The sequence below is a fragment of the Equus przewalskii genome, chromosome 31 (genome assembly GCF_037783145.1).
Source record: "Equus przewalskii isolate Varuska chromosome 31, EquPr2, whole genome shotgun sequence".
In the NCBI taxonomy this organism is placed as follows: Eukaryota; Metazoa; Chordata; class Mammalia; order Perissodactyla; family Equidae; genus Equus; species Equus przewalskii.
Window position 1 is genome coordinate 6,986,456 of NC_091861.1, and position 18,602 is coordinate 7,005,057.

At 49.7% G+C, this 18,602-nt stretch overlaps 1 protein-coding gene and 1 long non-coding RNA gene across 2 annotated transcripts in view; one reads left to right on the plus strand and one right to left on the minus strand.

Annotated features, from left to right (window-relative positions):
• Positions 1–201: 201 nt before the first annotated feature.
• LOC139080697 (uncharacterized) lies at positions 202–15,048 on the minus strand. The gene is made up of 3 exons (XR_011535412.1): positions 14,909–15,048; positions 2,519–2,711; positions 202–2,138 (listed from the first exon to the last, which is right to left on the minus strand). It is a non-coding gene; the product is annotated as an uncharacterized lncRNA (long non-coding RNA).
• Positions 15,049–15,123: 75 nt separating this feature from the next.
• The window catches only part of ITPKB (inositol-trisphosphate 3-kinase B), a 96,112-nt gene continuing 92,633 nt past the window's right edge, over positions 15,124–18,602 (plus strand). Inside the window, exon 1 of the mRNA XM_008540700.2 lies at positions 15,124–17,043. Coding sequence (XP_008538922.2) covers positions 15,124–17,043 — 1,920 coding nt within the window. The remainder of the gene's footprint in view (positions 17,044–18,602) is intronic.

Genomic DNA, 18,602 nt, shown 5'->3' on the forward strand with positions numbered 1-18,602 from the left:
AGGTGGCCCAGTGTTTCGCTGGTTCGAATCCTGGGCGCGGACATGGCACTGCTCATCAGACCACGCTGAGGCAGCGTCCCACATGCCACAACTAGAAGAACCCACAACGAAGAATACACAACTATGTACCGGAGGGCTTTGGGGAGAAAAAAGAAAAAAATAAAATCTTTAAAAAAAAAAAAAAAAAAAAAAAAAAAGAATGTTGTCTACCTTGTGGCAGAGCTGTGACAATCAAATGACTCATACATGTGAATGACACAGGTACAGGGCTCGGAACAGCACCGGGAACCTAGGGAGCACTCAAACAACGTAAATATCGTTATGATTAGTACTACCCGGTGGGCCTGCATTGGGAGCGTGTGCTAATCAGTTCCTAGCTTACTAACTGGACTGATCTCTCTTTCTTATCTTTATTTTACTACGTAATGTTAACTTTTGAATAGCACTCTTAGAATTAGATTTTCTTGTTTTGCCTAAATATACACACACATGTATATGCATAAAAATGTATATGTGTGTGTATGTATATGTGTGTGTCTGTGTGTGTATATGTGTGTATGTGTGTCTCTGTGTGTGTGTGTGTGTGTCTGTGTGTATGAGAGAGAGAATGAAACATCCATCAAATCCTGACGACTCCACCTTCAGGACGCTTCCGGAATCTGCCTCCTTCTCACCACGGCCGTTCTCCCCCGGTGCCACCTCTGCCCTCCAGCCTGGGTGACTGTGCCTGCCTCCTGAGTGCTCTCCCTGCCTGCAGCCCTGCCCTCTGCAGTCTGTTCTCCACCAGCAGCCAGAGGGCTCCTTCCAAAATGGGAGTCGTGTTACTTCACTTCTCCATTCAGAACCTTCTCACAGCTCCCCTCCTTGTGCTGGGTAAAATCTTTCCTCGCTCCCTGACCTTCTTTCTTCCAACCCTCCCCTCACTCACCCTGCCCTAGCCACAAGGGCTGTTTTGTTCCTTGAACGCCCAGGCATGCCCCTGCTTCAGGCCCTTTGCACGAGCTGTCTCCTCTGTCGGTAACATTCTTCCCCAGCGAGGCCCTGGCTCCCTCCCTTCCTTCAGATCCCTGCCCCAATGTCATCTTAGAGGGAATCACAGCACTTATCAACACCAACACACACTCACGCATACACACACACACACACACACAGAGTCTGTTACTCCCTGCCTCCCACGAAAGTGTGATCTCTCCCGGGTCAAGGATTGTGTCTGTTTTGCCCCCTGCTCCATCCTCAGTCTAGAACACTGCCTGACATATGGTGGCTCAATAACAGTTTTTGGAATGAATTTGTCTTCTTCCCTTTTTACGTTTAATTATTTAAAGAGAGAAGGTCCTGTGAGAGCTGGAAATGAGCCCAGGGCTCCAAAGGACACCAATGGTTGCTTAGCCGCCCAGCCTCTGAGCCCCAGCTGCTCCTGTCCCCAGCTTCCCTTGTGGGGCTGCACAGATGCCCAACTAGGTTCAGTCTATCAGACACACCCACTGGGCTTCCACACACAGAAGCAGGGCATGGAGAAGCCACCTTGGTCGTGATGGTGGCAGCAGTGGTGGCCACATCCTGGCTCCAGGAGTAGCAGGGGCCGCAGCACGAGCTGTGTTGACAATGCCACGTGTGGCACTGGACCCATTCTCTGGGCTCAGGAGCCTTGCTCTTTCTTGCTCCATCTCTCAAGCCTGACTTTCTGGCATTCTTGGTGATTTTACGAGCGCCCCAATATCCTTTATCGTAAATGTATCTTCTGCTTATACAAGTGAAACTCCATTTCTGTTGCTTGCCATTAAGCATCCTGACCACACTACAGGGCTCTGCTCTGTGCTACCCCATAGCAATAAGCACCAGTACAACAGAGGGTGGGAGCCCTCCACCACTGCTGAGACGGGGGGAACCCCATAGGAGAAGCCGTGGCCTCACGGAAGCCTTCCTAGCCACTGACGGTCTACCTTACGTTGATTGAGCAATTCGGCATTCTTTGCGTCTCACAGTTTGAAGTCGTTCATCTTCGAGGTTTTCAGTGTCTGCTCTGTGGACAAGATGTCTAGTTTGGAAGTTGTTATACATGGGGCATTCAGGAGTCTTCTCCAGCTGGATTCCCTCCACACGATGTGAGCCATCCAAGTTGGTGGCTTTCTCACCACCTAGGGACAGAATTTGGATGGGAAGCTTTGAACCCAAGCATTCACGCCCCAGGAGCCCTCTGCAGGATGCCCCTCTAGAGCTGTATTTCCAAGCTCTTTGAAGAGAGTCTCAGAGTGACAACCACTGGACCTCCCTCAGGAGACCAGACTGAGGAGGAGGATACCAGCCCGGCCCCAGCTCTGTCTCCTGAGCTCCGCCTTTGTGGGGAGCCCATCGCCTCTCTGATGCAAAAGCAAAGCCAGGCCTGAGAAGCACCCATCCCCAGCTTGTTGGCCCCAGCTTTCCATCCTTAATCATGCGTTTTTGTTTGGCACAGAGCTAGGCACATAATAAATACTTTTTAAAATTTTTTTAATTTTTTGAGGTCACATTAACTTACGGCATTGTGTAAATTTCAGGTGTACATCATTATATTTCAGCTTCTGTATCGTGAACTGCATCGTGTTCAACACCAAAAGTATAGTTTCCACTGGTCACCATACATATGTGCCGCTTTACACTTTTTGCCCTCCACCCACCTAATAAGTACTTTTAAAAGCAATCCAAGGTCTTCTTTTCTGCGGGGCTGTGGACTGCAGAGAAGAGTAAACGAAGAGAGTTGTAATTAGGTGATAGAATAAGAAAGATGGAGAGATGTACGGAAGTCAAGTCCAGTGTCCGAGGCTGTGGACTCTGGAACCTGGGATGGGGCGGTAGGAGCTCACCTGTCATTTTGGTGTATAAGATTGTTCAGAGAAAGGTGGAATGACCTTGACAGAACTTCAACTATATCGAGGTCCATTGTGTTGGTCTTACAGATGTCATCCACCTTGAACAAGGCTTCCTATCCCTCCAAGCCAAGCATGTGCCCGGCTGTGCCAAACCATTGCAAGAATGCTGGAGCTAGAGGGGCTCTTTAGGGTGGAGGGGACCTGCCTGTTAAAGGGCCCTGGCAGAGCTTCCAGAGAGGAGGCTGCGGCCCTGGAGCCCAGGTCCTGGAAGGTAGTCAGCAAGTGTTTATCAGCTAGTTACCATAAGAATGGAGTGTCCACACCATGAAGGCACAAGGGGCTCCTATTTTGACCACTGAGGCGGCCTTGATGTTGGGTGTTTCTGTGAGAGTCTTGGTCATAGCCGTCTAAGGAGAAGCCTGAAGTGCAGGCTCTGTCACAGCCAGGGCTTACCTTGTATATGACCTTGAACAGGCCTTAACGTCCATTGGGGCCTGCACCACTAGCCTTAGTTATGATGTGGCCTTAGTTACTGGCAAAGTTTGGATGTGGCAGGGCCGCTGCTAGATTCTTTTACATGTGCCATCTCATTTCATCTCTCAAGAGCCCTTCAGGGTAAGCAGCAGTATCTCTATTTTGCAGATTAGGAAACTGATACTCAGAGAGGCTTCCTAACTCCCAAATTCACACAGCTGTAAAGGGCAGAGCAGGGATTCAAACCTGTGTCCGTCACAGACTTTTCAACTAAAGGACCCTACAGATAGTAAGAATAAAATGATGAATAGGGAAAGTTCAGGTATCAACATCTCAGAGGACCACAGCAATAACCTCCTAATTGAGCTCCTTGAGGAGACATCCCCTGAGCTGCCGGAGCGGTCCAGGTAACCTCTCTGATCTCACAGCCCCCTGAGACTACCCCACCTTATTGTTGCCTGATTTTTCTGAGATAGTTTAAGATCTGTCCTCCTTTCTAGAGACAGACTCTAAAATGGCCCCAAAGTATTCCTGCCTACAGGTGTTCATGCCCCAGTGTATCCCCTCCCCTCGAGTGTGGGTGGGACCCGGGGTTTGCTTCTAAGCAATAGAATATACAAAGGTGACGGGTTATCACTGCTGTGATTGTTATATAAGGTTGCAGCTTCTGTCTGGCTAGCAGACTCTCTCTACCCTTCTTAGCTCACGTGTTTTAACGAAGCAAGTGGTCATGCCAAGGAGGTCCGCATGGCAAAGAACTGAGGGCAGCCTCTGGCCAATGCCAGCCAGGAGCTGAATCTTGCCAACAATGTGAGCTTTGAAGCAGGTCCTTTCCCAGTCGAGCCTCAGATGCAACCCTGGCTCTGACCGACACCTTGATGGTGGCCTGCAGCACAGGACCCAGCTAAGCCACACTGCATCCATATAAACCGTGAGGTCACAAATAAGGGTTGTTTTAAGCCACTAAGTTTTTGGTAATCTATTACAGCAACAGGTAATTAACACACTCCCTTGGTTGTAAGCCCCTGAAAGGCGGAGATGGTGTTCTAGTCATCTTTAAAGTCCTAGTGCCCAGCACAGGAGCTCTAGGAATCCTTGTGCCCCACCCAGCTGTCTCTGTCTCTTTCTCCTCAACATATCCTCCCAACACCTCAGAGAGATTGTCCTGAAGTGCTAATTTAATTGTCACTCTCTGCTTCAAACTTCTCAGGGACTCCCTATCATTTTTAATAAAAATCCAAACCATCTAGGATTGGATTCAAGGACCTTCACCACAGGTCCCCAAACTGCTACTGCAGGCTCTTCCTCCCTTTACTGACCCCTCCCACCCTGTGCTCCAGCCGCACCAAGTCGCCGCCCTTCCATCTGCTCCTCCATGGGTCAGAGCACTTGCACATGAGCCCCTGCCTAGAAGACTCTCTCTTCTTCCCTCTGTGAGTTCCCACTTACCCTATATGGCCCAGCTCGAACACTGCCCTCTCCGGAAGCCTTCTACCTCCTCCCCAGCCCAAGGGCAGCTGCCACTGTGCTCTCCTGGTACTTTGGATGCTGTTGTACCATGTATCACACTGAACTATCATTATTTTCAAGCTCGGCTCCCCTTCCTCTCTGAGTTCTCTGAGGAACTTCATCTACTTCTGTCCTTCTTATCCCCTTCACGTCCTTCTCTTCCCCCTCTCCCTGCCTGGAAAACTCGGGAATGGTTTGATGAATAGAGAAACGATGTTAATAATAATAATATGAGAGGCTGAAACGAGGCACTCACGGGTCAAAAGAGTGCTCTACAGGCTGCAGCAGCGGGTAGACAGGAGAAGTTCTGTAGCCACCTGGAGTGTTGCTGGAGGGCGGTTTGCAAGCACTAGAGATATAATCTCATGTTGCTAATACTGTTTCTTTACTGTGAGGGACAGGAGAAATGGGAGGCCCAAGAGACTTCCTCTTTCTGCTGGAGATAGCTGTCTATTGTGTATTCAAACATTACGTAGTGACCTTTTCTAAGACTTGTCTTTAAAGACCCAGTATGTAAACTTTACATTTCCTTCCTGTTCCTAAAATATTAAATGCCAGGACAAGTTTGACTCAAAGGCTCTTTGTGGCTCTCCCAGACTTGCTGATTAAGACCACTCAAACCCAAGGCCAACTATGTCAAAACCTCAAAGAAAATGTCTTGCATAGTTCATGTAAATTACATGTCCTTGATGCTCTTTCTTACCACTTAATTTTTTCCCTGGGGGGGTCCATAGATGTCACACAAATCCAGTTATCCAGAGAAGGGGGCATGGAAGGGGTCTAGATGCTGGGGCTGCTCCCCACCCTTTCACTGTTTCAGCTTTACAACAGTAGCCCCCTTTTCAATCACAAAGAGGCCCAGCGTGTGGGAGGGGATCCCTGGAGAAGGGCTGCGTATGGTGCAAAACCGTAGAGCTAATACCTTAAACTGACAGCAAATGACTCGGTTTGAAATTAAAGTCTTGACACCACGTTTCCACATGCATGTTTAAGTTGGCTAAGGTCAGATTTTGACATCAAAAGCAGGAGCACATCTTTCAATCCATGTCTTATCAGTTCATGCTTGATCCCAGACAATGAAAAAAAAAAATATAAAAACCACTGGCTCAGATGATGGCCCATCCACAGCTTTTGGGTCTCAGGGCTTGAGTCAGATTTGCAAGAGGGCCAATCAAACTGTGCAAAAGTCTGTTATTCAAGTGGCTGAAAAGTCAGTTTGAAACTGGATGATCGTTTCGGTGTCCACATGTAAATGAGGGATACCTGTAAGTGTCTTATGTTTTGCTGCCCGAATATTTCCAATCAGCTTGGTGTTGCCTTTCCAATACCGCCTCAAAACGCTCTCTGGAGTTAGGAGAGGTAGACGGTCCTTCTGCCTGAGTTGGAGACATTGACCTTCAACACGTTTATCAAGTGCCTTCTCGACATCAGGACTGCAGATGCAGATGCGAGTAAGGCATCATTATTCCCTGCCTCAAAGAGAAGGAGGCAAAAGGTGCCAATGGAATGTGTAGTAGGGGGTGTTTAGTAAACGTTTGATGGGTGAATGGATAAATGAAGAATGAGCTATTATAATACAGCGAAGCCCCAGGACTATGGGATGTGCCCAGGAGGACATCTAACCAGGATGGGGGCCGGAGGAGGTGTATATTGGGATGAACTTCTTCTTCATATTAACCTAAAATCATAACATTTGCTATTTGCATTTTGCTCTGCCAGATTCTGTCACCCATTAGCAGTGGCAGAGGACAGCAAGACAGTGTATGTGTGTTTAAAACAAATAAGGCTGTCTTTTTAAAAATAGTTTTTTAAAAAGATTAAGGAATTAATTGTGAGTAAATATTTCTGTGTAAGACAAGGTATTAGGTGGCTGGGAGAGGGTGGGGTTGTTCGTAGAAACGCCATGGCTGCTCACATAATCTAAGAGCAGACAGAGAAGCTGCCAGCCTCACGGGAAGGGGATCTGGGAAGCCACCAGCAAGCGAGGCGACTCCCTGCCTTTCTCCCTCCACGGCTTGCCTCAGGCGCTGTGGTTCCTCTTGTCTGGACACATCTGTTTTGCACTCCCCACTCTGCCTACCTAGAAATCCTTCGCTCCTCCCTGGATACTCCTTTACAGCTCTCATACCTGCTTCATGAGTCCAAGTCTATCACGTGATCGTTAAGTTCCTGTAATGAGGATTCCAAAGCCCCATGAGGAGAATCCAATTGACTGCCTCATGTTTTCATGCTGAGTCTTTCGCCAGCCTGTGGATTAGCTGTCCATGTTGGTCTCATTAGCAATGGGCCCAGAGAGGTCCTTTGACATCCAGCGTTTCCAGTCAGGGAACAGGGCAGGCAGATTCACTTGGAAGGGCCCGTGGGCTGCGAACAGGCATCTCTCCTGTGGTTTTACGGGCCTGAATGTGAGCACAGGCATCTAGGTGTCATTAGACTTCAGAGTTTCCGAAGATGGAGCAAAGAGGAACTGCCCTGTAGGACCACAGACCCCTCCACCATTGTTGGTGCCACACCAGGAGACCAGAGCGGCACAGGAAGGAAGGGTCTCTGGGTGCTGAAGCTCATTCTGGAAGCAACTATTCATTGAGTACCTGCAGAGTCTTAGACCGACTAAGTCTTGGATCTTTTTGGTATGAGATGCTAGGGGGTTGAGAGCTCCTTTTTAAGAAAGCATATCCTGTGGAGTGCTTAACCGTGCGTTGTCTAACAGGCCTTCACAAGAACGCTGTGGAGGACGGTATTGTGATGCTTGCCGTTTTACAGAGCTCAAAACCAAGGCTCAGGGAGTTTCAGTACTTGCCCAAGGACACACGGCTATGGTAAATGGAAGGGTCTGTAGGAACCTCACATCTAACTACGCGGTGTCTCCCTCTCGCCCTCCTCCTCGGCAGCACTGAAAGGAGGGCTCAGCCAGTTCTTGATGCCCTCATTGGTCCCCCTCCCGCCTGGGGGGCAGGGATTTCTTCACCGCCCGGTCCCCAGCAGCTGCCACAGGCCTGACACACGGTACTTGAAGGAAGGAGTGAATAATCTACTGCTTTACCCAGATCAAGGGGAAGGTGAGGGAGACAAGTGAAGGGGGGTCCAGGGGGGCCAAAGGTAGTCCAAAGCCACTTCCTTGCTGGGGACCTTCATCTGTGCTAGATAGGAGAGAGTGTGGTAACCTCCCTTAGGGAGATGTTTCGGCTTGGGCTCATGGTGTCCAGGGAGCTTCAGAACTAAGATTTCAAGCTAGGAGTGAGGACGAAGGAAAGAAAGATGGAGACCTCCATCATTGGCTCCCTCCATGCCCTGCTCATAGCAGCCAAGCATGGTGGGAGGTACTTCCTACTGTCTGGGAAATAGGAAAGGCGGCTTTCCTGATGGTGCTGATTGCTTGGTTCTTTTCCGTAGTGATTTGGTTGATGGCTTGATTCATCTGTCTATTTTTTCGATTTAATAGACACATATAGATCTATTTTGTGTGGGGCTAAAATCTAAGGCTAGAAAGATAAATCAGGGTCCTCTCCTCAAAGAGCTCACTACCTAGGAGGGAACAAAGACAGGAAGATTGAGGATTATTATAGAGTGCGGCAAATAAGTTAACTGTTATATATGATGGGGAAAGGGACACAGAGCTAGTCCATGAAACTCATAAGGAGTCACTGAATGAACGATGTCATATTTTACCCAGAAGTGATATTATATGTCAGGCACTGTGCTTGGCACTAGGACGGGCGCCCATAACATCCTCATCAAAGGCTGTATCTGTCCATAGCTATTTTTTTTAAAACATATTTAAGTTGTAATTGATATACAATAAAGTGTACATATTTAACATTTTATAATTTGATAAGTTTTCGCCTATGTATACACATGTGAAATCATCACTACAATCAAGATAGTGAACATATCCATCATCACCAGAAGTTTCCTCACGCCTCTTTGTCTTCCCTATCTCCCACCCCTCCCCACAGCTCTCTATTTTCAGTCACCAATCTGCTTTCTGTTATTATGGATGAGTTTGCGTTTTCTAGAATATTCTATCAATGGAATTATACAGTAGATACTCTTTTGTGTCTAGCTTCCTTCACTCAGCATAATTCTGTTGAGCTTCCTCCTTGCTGTGTGTATATCAATAGTTCATTTCCTTTTGTTGATGAGCAGTAACCCATTGTGTAGATACACCACAATTTGTTTATCCATTCACACGTTGATGGACCTTTGGGTTGTTTCCTGTTTTTGACTAACTCGAATAAAGCTGTTATGAACATTTGTGTACACATCTTTGTTTGAACATATGCTGTCACTTCTCCAGAGTTGATACCTAGGAATGGAAGCATTGGGTCATATGGTAGGTACATGTTTAACTTTTTAAGAAACTGTCCACCTGTTTTCCAAAGTGGTTATATTATTTTATGTTCCTCCTAGCTGTGTATGAGAGCTCAGTTCCCCACATCCTTGCCAAGTAAGTTTTTAAAATTTTAACCATTCTAATAGGTGTGTAATGGCGTTTAATTGTGGTTTAATTTGCATTTTCCTACTGACTGATGATGTTGAGCATCTTTTCAAATGCCTCTTTGCCACTTCTATACCTCTTTGGTGAAGCATCTGCTCAAATCTTCTGCCCATTTTTTTACTGAGTTGTTCTCTTATTATTGAATTTTACGAGTTCCTCATACATTCTAGACACAAGTCCTTATACAAATACACATTTTGCATATATTTTCTCCCTGTCTGTAGCTTGGCTTTTCATTCTCTTCAGAAGAGCAGAGGTTTTAAGTTTTAGTGTGGTCCAATTTGTCAAAATTTTCCTTTTGTGGATTATGCTTTCAGTGTCATATCTAAGAAATATTTGCTTAACCGAAAGTCCCAAAGATTTTCTCTTATGTTTTCTTATAATAGCTTTAGTTTTAGATTTTGTGCTTAGATCTATGAGCCATCGGGCTCATTAATTTTTGTATACGGTGCAAGATATGGATTGAAGTTTTTTTTCTCTTTTCATATGAATATCCAATTGTTAAAGCACCATTTGTCAAAAGATTCCTTTCTCCACTTTTCTGCACCTGGGTGAAAAATCAATTGTCCAAATATGTATATATCAGTCTATTTCTGGACTCTATATTCTGTCACACTGGTCTATTTGTCTAATTTTATGCCGGTACCACGTTGTCTTCATTAGTCTATCTTTATAATAAGTCTTGAAATCAGATAGTGTTAATCTTTCCACTTTGTTCTTTTCAAAGCTGTTTTGGCTATTCTAGATCCTTTGTATTTTCCTATGAAGTTTAGAATCAGCTTGTCAATTTATACAAAAATAAAAACGTGCTAAGATATTGATTGTGATTGTATTGAATCTATAGATCAGTTTGGGGAGAATTGACATCTCAACAATATTGAGTCCTCCAATTCATGAACATGGTATATCGCTCCATTTATTTAGGACTTCTCTTTCTTGCTAATGTTTTGTAGTTTTCACTCTACGGTCTTACACATCTTTTGTCCTGTTTACCTCTAAGTATTTCATAGTTTTTGATGCTATTATAAATATTATTTTTAAAATTTTGATTTCTGATTGTTCATTGCTAATATATAGAAACACAATTGATTTTGGTATATTGATCTCGTATCCTGCAACCTTGCTGTTACAGGCTAAATTGTGTACCCTCAAAATTTATGTGTTGAAGTCCTAATTCCCAGTACCTTAGAATGTGACTGTATCTGCAGATAGGGTCATTAAAGAGGTAATTAGGTTAAAATTAGGTGGGTTCTAATCTAATATGATTGATGTCCTTATAAGAGGAGGAGATTAGTACACAGACACACACACAGAGAAGACCATGTGAAGACACGGGGAGAAGATGGGCATCCGTAAGCCAAGGAGAGAGGCCTCAGAAGAAACTAAACCTGCCGACACCTTCATCTCAGACTGCTTGCCTCCAGAATTGTCAGAAAATAAATCTCTCTTGTTTAAGCCACCCAGTCTGGGGTACTTCGTTACAGCAGCCCTAGCAAACTAATACACTTGCTAAACTCACTTATTAGTTTTAGTAGCTTTTTTGTAGACTCCTTAGGTTTTCCACAAAACAATCATATCATCTGTAAATATGGTTTTACTTCTTCCTTTCCCATCTGGATGCCTTTTATTTCTTTTTCTCGTCTAATTGCTCTGACTAGGACTTCCAGTACAATATTGAATAGAAGCGGCAAGAGCAGACATCCTTACTTTGTTCTTGATCTTAGGGGGCCAGTCGTCAGTCCTTCACCATTAAGTATGACGTTAGCTGTAGGTTTTTTCATAGATGCCCTTTATCATGGTGAGGAAGTTCCCTTCTATTCTTAGTTTCATAGCGATGATTTTTAAAATTCCATTTCAAAGTGGAAAAATGGGAAAGCTGAAAAGTTAGGAAAACTTTCCCTACAGTTATGGAGAACTAGTATAGAATATGGAGAAATAGTGATAAGCATGGCTTCTGGACACAGACTGCACGGGTTCAAATCCTAGCCTTACCATTTACTGGCTGTGGGATTTCGGGAAAATTACTCACTGCTTTGTGATTTAACTTCTTCATCTGTAAAATGGGGGTAATAATAGTATCTATCACGTAGGGTTGTTATGAGGATTAAGCTGTATAAACATTGATAATGCGCTTAGAATAGTGCCTGGCTAATAAGTGCTATAGAATTTTTTTCTTCTATCATTTAAAGTCATGGAAGGCAACTAGATTCTGCTTCAGGACGTGTTCCAACCAGGCTGGCTTCCAGATACAGGTTTTGCTCCATCTTTTCCCCAATCCCTGTGGCTCTTGGTGGAATTTGAGACTGGTAGAATTATCGTCTAGTGCTACCTTCGGCCCAAGGCAGGAATCTCTTCTGCAAGCCATACCTGCCCAGCTGCTGGCTGCCTTCTGAGCAAGAATTCTTCAGGCTGACTGTATATTCAGGAAGCCCGAATTTCTTAACTTTGGGGAAGGGAAGGCCGATGATGTCTGGCCATGAGGTGACAGCGAGATTTCCCAGGGGCTGGGCAGCTACGTTTCTGTGTTCACTGTAGGCATTGCTAGGTCCTCCAGTTGCTTCCACCATGACACATGACATGAGCGTTTACATCTCCTAGAATAGTCAGAAATAAACTCCTGGGAAATGGCAGCTCCTCTTTCTTGCCACTAGGGAAGCGAATTAGGGGCAAAGAGAGAGCCGGCTTCTCTGCCTTAGCAACCGCCCAGATCCTGAGTCGACACCTGAATAAACTCTGGGCTCTTCTTTTTAGCCCCATTGGGGGTGGGAGAGGAATTAGGCTCAATCTTTTCATGGCATGTTTAAAAAAAATTAGAAAGAACTCAACAGGGTCTGATTCCTAGGAGTTCTTAGCTGGAAGGTCTTTTCCTGATTGAGCAGCACATTGCTTTGCTCACTGAAACAGTAAAGTTACATAAACAAGCAAGAAACGGGTTGGCTACAAGCAAAGCGAAAATTTCCATCTAAATTTTAGCTAATGGAAATATAAGGATTAATTCGGGCTTTAGATTTTTAAATCACCTGAGCCTGGCAGTTGCATTTTCCCTCTTTCCACCAAATGCTGCAGTTTAGGATTTAGGGAATTATGCAAAACACACTTGCAGCACCAGAATTTAAAAGGGGGCAGGGTTCCCCCACGCCCGCAGGAGTATTGGCCATGCACCCTCCCTATTTTTTGCAGATATGAGAGGAAAAAGCTCTTGAAAATGGTCCAGCTACAGGAGACTAAGCAAGGGGTCTCAGGCAATTCTTACTTCCAGGACTACTCTTTTTCTTAAAATAACTTTGAGAATAAAGTGCAAAAATATGCCAATGTCACATTTGCTGTGTGCATTTAGTAACAGGTAAACGTGCAACGTAAAGGCATGTTTATACAACCAGCAATTGCACTGCAAAACCGTCAACAGCTCTCAGCCCAACCAGTCTTCCAAAATACCACCGTGATGCATTTAAAATCTGCAACTTTGCAACGAGGCGCCCACAAAGCACCTTCTCTGAGTTTGCATATTTGTGTACAAGAACACAAACCGTTTATGTAGAACTTCAGCCGGTTTTACATGCTAAAATGGTCCCTATGATCTGCTTTGCTTGAAATGCACACTCAAAACTTTATTAAAAACATTTTTCAAAAGATAGTTTCATAAAGCTAGGCATCAGCAAGGCTTGATGGAGGGGTGGAAAATGGATCGTATATCTTTAACCCGCAGAAGTTAAAAGGCTTTTTTTTTTTGTTAGCTAACAATGGAAACTTTTTTTTTTAAGTGTTTCCCTCCCTCGGTCTTGCCAAGCAATAGAAAAAAAAAGAAGAAAAGAAAAACTTGTTCCGCTGAGTTCAACCCCAGACAGGCTCACAACTTCCTTCCTGCTTTCCTCCCCCGAGCCCCCGCCTCCTCCCTTCTCCCTCCTCCCTCCTCCACACCAACCTTCTCCCCCCCCACCCCAACTTTTTTTTTTTTTAATCGCACATTGAACAAACACTGAAGTAGCCAGAGCAGACACTGACAGGGGCAGTATCTCCACCGCCGAGAAGGGCGTGCAGGGCCGGCTCGCCCGGCCCCTGCCGAGGAGCATTTTCCATTCTTTCGCGCTCCCCTTTTTTGTCTTCCATCGCTTGGAGAGGAAATAATTTCTGAACTTTTTTACTTTTAAAGCCATCTTGTTCCTACGAGGTCTGCGTCCCCGGGCCATGTAGTCTGCACAGGACCCGGGAATCTGAGAAATTGCAGGTAAGTTTGGTGGCTTTTTAATGGCTCTCGCCTCTGAACCCTTTCCCCTCGCTCTCCACTCTGGAGCGAATCTGAGCGTTCCGGGTTCTGAAAAAGCGCAGAGAGGTGGGCTGGGGAGACGGGGAAGGGGGTTTGATTTTGGGGGGGTGGCGTGGAGTCGAGGTGCAGGCGGAGGAGGGAGAGACGAGTTTTCGGCGTTTCTCCTGCTCGCCTTCCGGGCTGCTGGCTCCGCGCCGCCTCCCCCGGCGCGCTCCGGTCGTCCCCCGGCTCGGGGCGCCGGGCGGCTCCGGTGGCGCCGGGCGAGGCTGCTCAGGATGCAGAGAAGCCGTGCACTCGGCCGCTCCTCCCCGGGGTTTCGAGCGCGGGCCCCAGGGAGGTTTGCAGAGCTGGGGCTCCTGCCGGGCTGCACCCTCGCACGCCCTGGAGTTCCTCCGAGTGGGCGCGGATCCCGGACCCGCAGGGGCAGCCGCGCGTCCCGGGTCACCCGGCGTGCGGAGGGCTGAGTCGCTGTGCGCGCGCGCGCGAACACACACACACACACACACACACAAACACACACCCCCTCCGCAGGGGGCGACCGCAGGGGGCGGCGAGTATTGGTTCCGGTACAGGGGACGTGCAGCGTCTCGGTCCCCAGCGCGCGCAGGCGCGCCCACACTCACAAAACACACTTGTTTAGGGACTGGCGACAAGGCCAACGCTGAAAAATGCCCCGGCTCTGGCCCCGCAGCGTTCCCAGGCCTTCCTAGGCGGAGGGACACGGCCCCAAGGCCAGGGTCAGAAGGTAAAAGGCAGGCTCGCAGGCGCCCTCCCGGCCCCGGGTGCAGGCAGCGGCTGGGGGAAGGCAGGTCCTGCACAGGTTCCCTCCAAGTCGGTGCCTGATGGCCAGAGAGGGTGGAGCGGGGAGATCCTGAAGTCCAAGGGCGGGGGCTGCCCCGTTATACCCGCTATAACCAGTGTTAGCTTGGGCCGAGGAGACGGTGGATGGGGTGTCCTCACCCTTGCGGGGAGCGGAGTCAGCCGCGCCCCGCACACTGCACACTTAGAAAGCAAGTAGTCGTCCCCGTCCCCCGCCCGTCCGCGTGGCTCTGGAGACGAATCTTTAGAGTTTGGAATTGGAAGGGACCTCCAAGCGCATCACAGCCTGGAGTGAGGGGTGGGAGCGCACTCGGGAAACGCGCCCCCACAACCGCGCTGGCGACTGAGGCCCCTGGGGCTTGTGTCGAGCCGCACCATCCCTGTCGGTGAGACGTCCAACGGCACCCCGTCCCCGGCAGATTGGGGTTTCGCGGGCCAGGGCAGTCCTGGTCCCCGACCCGTCCCCCCCGACTCTCCCTCTCCCGGGGTCCTTACTTTTCTCCTTGTGTCTCCACAGCGGCGCTGTTGTTTATGGCGCTTTGGGCGGGGGCTGAGCCCGGTCTTGCCCCCCGCCCGCCGCCCGGGCCATGCCACTCCATCCGCGCGCGGAGCCGCGGCCGCCGGGCCTCCGAGGCTGAGCCGGGAGCGGCGGGAGGCGGCGGCGGCGCCGGCGGCGCCGGAACGGGAGCCGCGGCGGCGGACCCAGTACTATGGCTATGTACTGCTATGCACTCAACAGCCTGGTGATCATGAATAGCGCCAACCAGGGGAAGAGCGGCGGCGGTCCCCGGCCCAGCAGCACCGAGACGCCCCCGCCGCCGGGGAGGGCCGTGTTGAGCCCCGGCAGCGTTTTCAGCCCCGGGAGAGGCGCCTCTTTCCTCTTCCCCCCACCCGAGTCGTTGTCGCCCGAGGAGCCCGGGAGCCCCGGGGGCTGGCGGAGTGGCCGGCGCAGGCTGAATAGTAGCAGCGGCAGCGGCAGCGGCAGCAGCGTGGGCAGCCCCAGTTGGGCGGGTCGCCTGAGAGGGGACGGGCAGCAGGTGGTGACCGCCGGTACCCTCTCCCCTCCCGGGCCAGAAGAGGCCAAGAGGAAGCTGCGAATCCTGCAGCGCGAGCTGCAGAACGTGCAGGTGAACCAGAAGGTGGGCATGTTTGAGGCGCACATCCAGGCGCAGAGCTCTGCCATCCAAGCGCCCCGCAGCCCGCGTTTGGGCAGGGCTCGTTCGCCCTCCCCGAGCCCCTTCCGCAGCAGCAGTCAGCCCCCAGGAAGGGTCCTGGCTCAGAGCGACGAACGAAGGACAAAGTCCTGGGGGGAGCACTGTCCAGAGACTTCGGAGGCCGACTCCAGGAGGAGAGGCGGGGTCCCCAGCCCACGCCTCTCGAAGGACAAGGAGGGAGTGGCACCTTTTCCTGGCCTGGCCACCCAGTCAGGATCAGGGGCTCAGGACCCAGCCTCTCGGGTGAGAATGGAGAAGGGGGGTCCTGCCAGACCCCACTGTGGCTCACCCATAGCTATGGAAATCGACAAGAGGGTCTCCCCTCCTTTGGGAACTCAGAGCTGCCAAGCTTCCGCCTTGGAGCTGGTGGGAATGGACTTAGTGATGACCACAGAAGTGGCAGCGAGAGCCACATCCACTGGACCACACTGTCCACACGACCCTGCCCTCATGGAGCGGTCTGAGAGGGCCGGCGAGCTTGGGGGTGTGCACCCCCGGGAGGCCCTGGTCGAGACTCAGGGGCAGTCTCTGGGCAGTGAGACAAAACCAGCCTCAGAGAGGGGCGGTCCCCGCAGTGGAGAGCCCCCTGGAAAGGTGGAGAAAGGAAATCTGCCCTGTGGCGTGCCAGGCTCCGGGGCGCCTGAAGCAGGCGAGAAGCCAGAGGGGAGGACTGTGAATGAGCAAAGTTCGGAGCCCTCTGAGGCCCCCAGCTGGTTCAGGCCACCGGGAGACCTGGGCTTGGTAGGCCCTGACGTGGTGCAGAGTGGGGCCCTGGTGGTCGGGGAGCCTCAGCAGTGCTCCAACAGAGTGGATGAAGGGTCTCTGACACTGGGCCTGCTTGGGGGCAGCAGCTCCTCGCAGCCAGGGACCAGGGAGGTGGAGGCCGCAATACCCTCTGGTGGGATGCTGGAGCCTTTGCCCTGTTGGGTATCGGCAAAGGACCTGAAGGAACCTGCTTGCCTTCCTGGGGACAGGGTTGGGGTGCAGCCTGGGAGCTCCAGGGCTTGGCTCGGCCCCATGGAGGGAGCCAGTCTGGCCTGGACGTGTGGCACAGGGGTACAATCCCAGGAGACTTGGGGAAGCCAGCCGCAGGACAGAGACGCCCACCCCAGCCCAGAGCTGCTCTCCCCAGATCAGAAGGACAAGCCTTCCCTGAGAGAGGCCTGCAGCCCGGGCAGTATACCTGCCGTCATCATTACAGACATGGGTGCCCAGGAGGATGGGACCTTGGAGGAGGCGCAAGGAAGCCCTCGGGGCAGCCTGCCCCTGAGGAAACTGTCATCTTCCTCTGCCTCCTCCACCGGCTTCTCCTCCTCCTATGACGACTCGGAGGAGGACATCTCCAGTGACCCTGAGCGCTGCCTGGACCCCAACTCTGCCTTCCTGCATACCCTGGACCAGCAGAAGCCCAGAGTGGTAAGTCTTGCCCTGAGATTTTTCTAGAACTTGTACTGCTTTCATGCCCCATGTGGCCCCTGTTTTTCTTACTTTCCACTGAGTCCTTCTGAAGACTCTGCCCAGGGCCCTGGGGCAGTCACAATTTATGATTCTCTTCAGGGGTGTTTGCTGGGGAGGTGCCTAGGCCCTGACCGTGCCCTTTGCAGCGTGGACGGAGAGTCCAAGTCGCTGCTATGGCTATTTCCATGCACACCTTCAAAAACAATTTTTAAAGGTACCTCCAGTGGGTCACCACTCGCTTCTTGGGAAGGTAACATTCATGAGTATTTCGAACAGAGCTGCTGAGTGTAGTTTTTGTCTGATCATTTGAAACACTTAATTCTGTGATTCATTTTGGACGTCATCGAGTGAACTCAGTCTGTACTAACAGGCCAGGAAAATGAGTGATGTGATTCTGTGACAGGGCCCTGAAACCTGTAGATGTGGTTGTGGCGGCTCTGTTGGGTGAAGAACCACCTGGCCTCAGTAAGTTAAGTCGGGACATTGCACTATTTGTGGGGCCAGAGTGACTAAGATACAGTTTGATGTATGAATTCAAATGAAAACCGTGCTTTGAGCTAGGCCACTGGTTTCTTCAATAACAGAATGTTAGATTAGGTTGAATCGCCTGAGTAGGCGGTACCTCCTAATGGCTGTGCGTCTCGGCGGGTACAGGTACATTTAGGTACGTTTTGAAGTTCATCTGTTTGGATTCACCATACTGACGTTGTGCTCAGGCCGTGGCAGTAGACAGGAGTTTGTTTCTATGACATAGTTAATCTCAGCCCTAGACTGTTTTCACTTTTAGGAGGATCAGAGTATCTTACGGAAGATGTAAGAGTTGAAGCTAGCACGTCTGAAAAGGTCTGGACTTTCTCTTAGCTTTTCCAGAGCAAGGGGAATTTCCTAGTTCAGCGTGCAAGGGGTCCCCGTGCGGCCCCGTGGGAAAGTCTGCGTTTTGTTGTAGCAGGCAGCCTTCCGATGCCATCTTGAATTGCAGATGCTAGTCATTGTACCTCCGTGACTTAAACCACAGCAACTGAGAACTTTATATTTCTACTCGACGTCCTAAGGCATTTTGGACCTCAGAGCGTGTTTCTCTGTGACTCCCACTTCAGAAATCACAGTCGATTTTTGAAGACTAGGCATTTCTTTTCATGAAACACCGCTGATGATCAGGAGGCAAATGTGTATGCAAAATCTGGCCCCAACCAGCCAGGCATTTTGTGGCCGGGACGTGGGCCTCAGGCGTGGGTACAGCACCTCGGAGGAGGGATGGTCCACCTGGAAGGGGATGCCGGTAAAGGGCAGGTGGAGAGCCTCTCACTGAAGGCGTGGCCTGGATTTTTCTGCCTGCTTGCCTACAGTTGAAGGCCTGGGGAATGAGATAGTCCTCTGTTCCGTTCCTCCCATTTGCTTTTTAAACCCTGAAGCGTAGCCGGTACAGCCAAAGTTGCTGCAATTTTGTTCTCCAACTTTCCATTCGCCCTCTCTAGTGGTGGATTAGCAGCTCGTATTGGCTGCTTCTCAAAACAGTT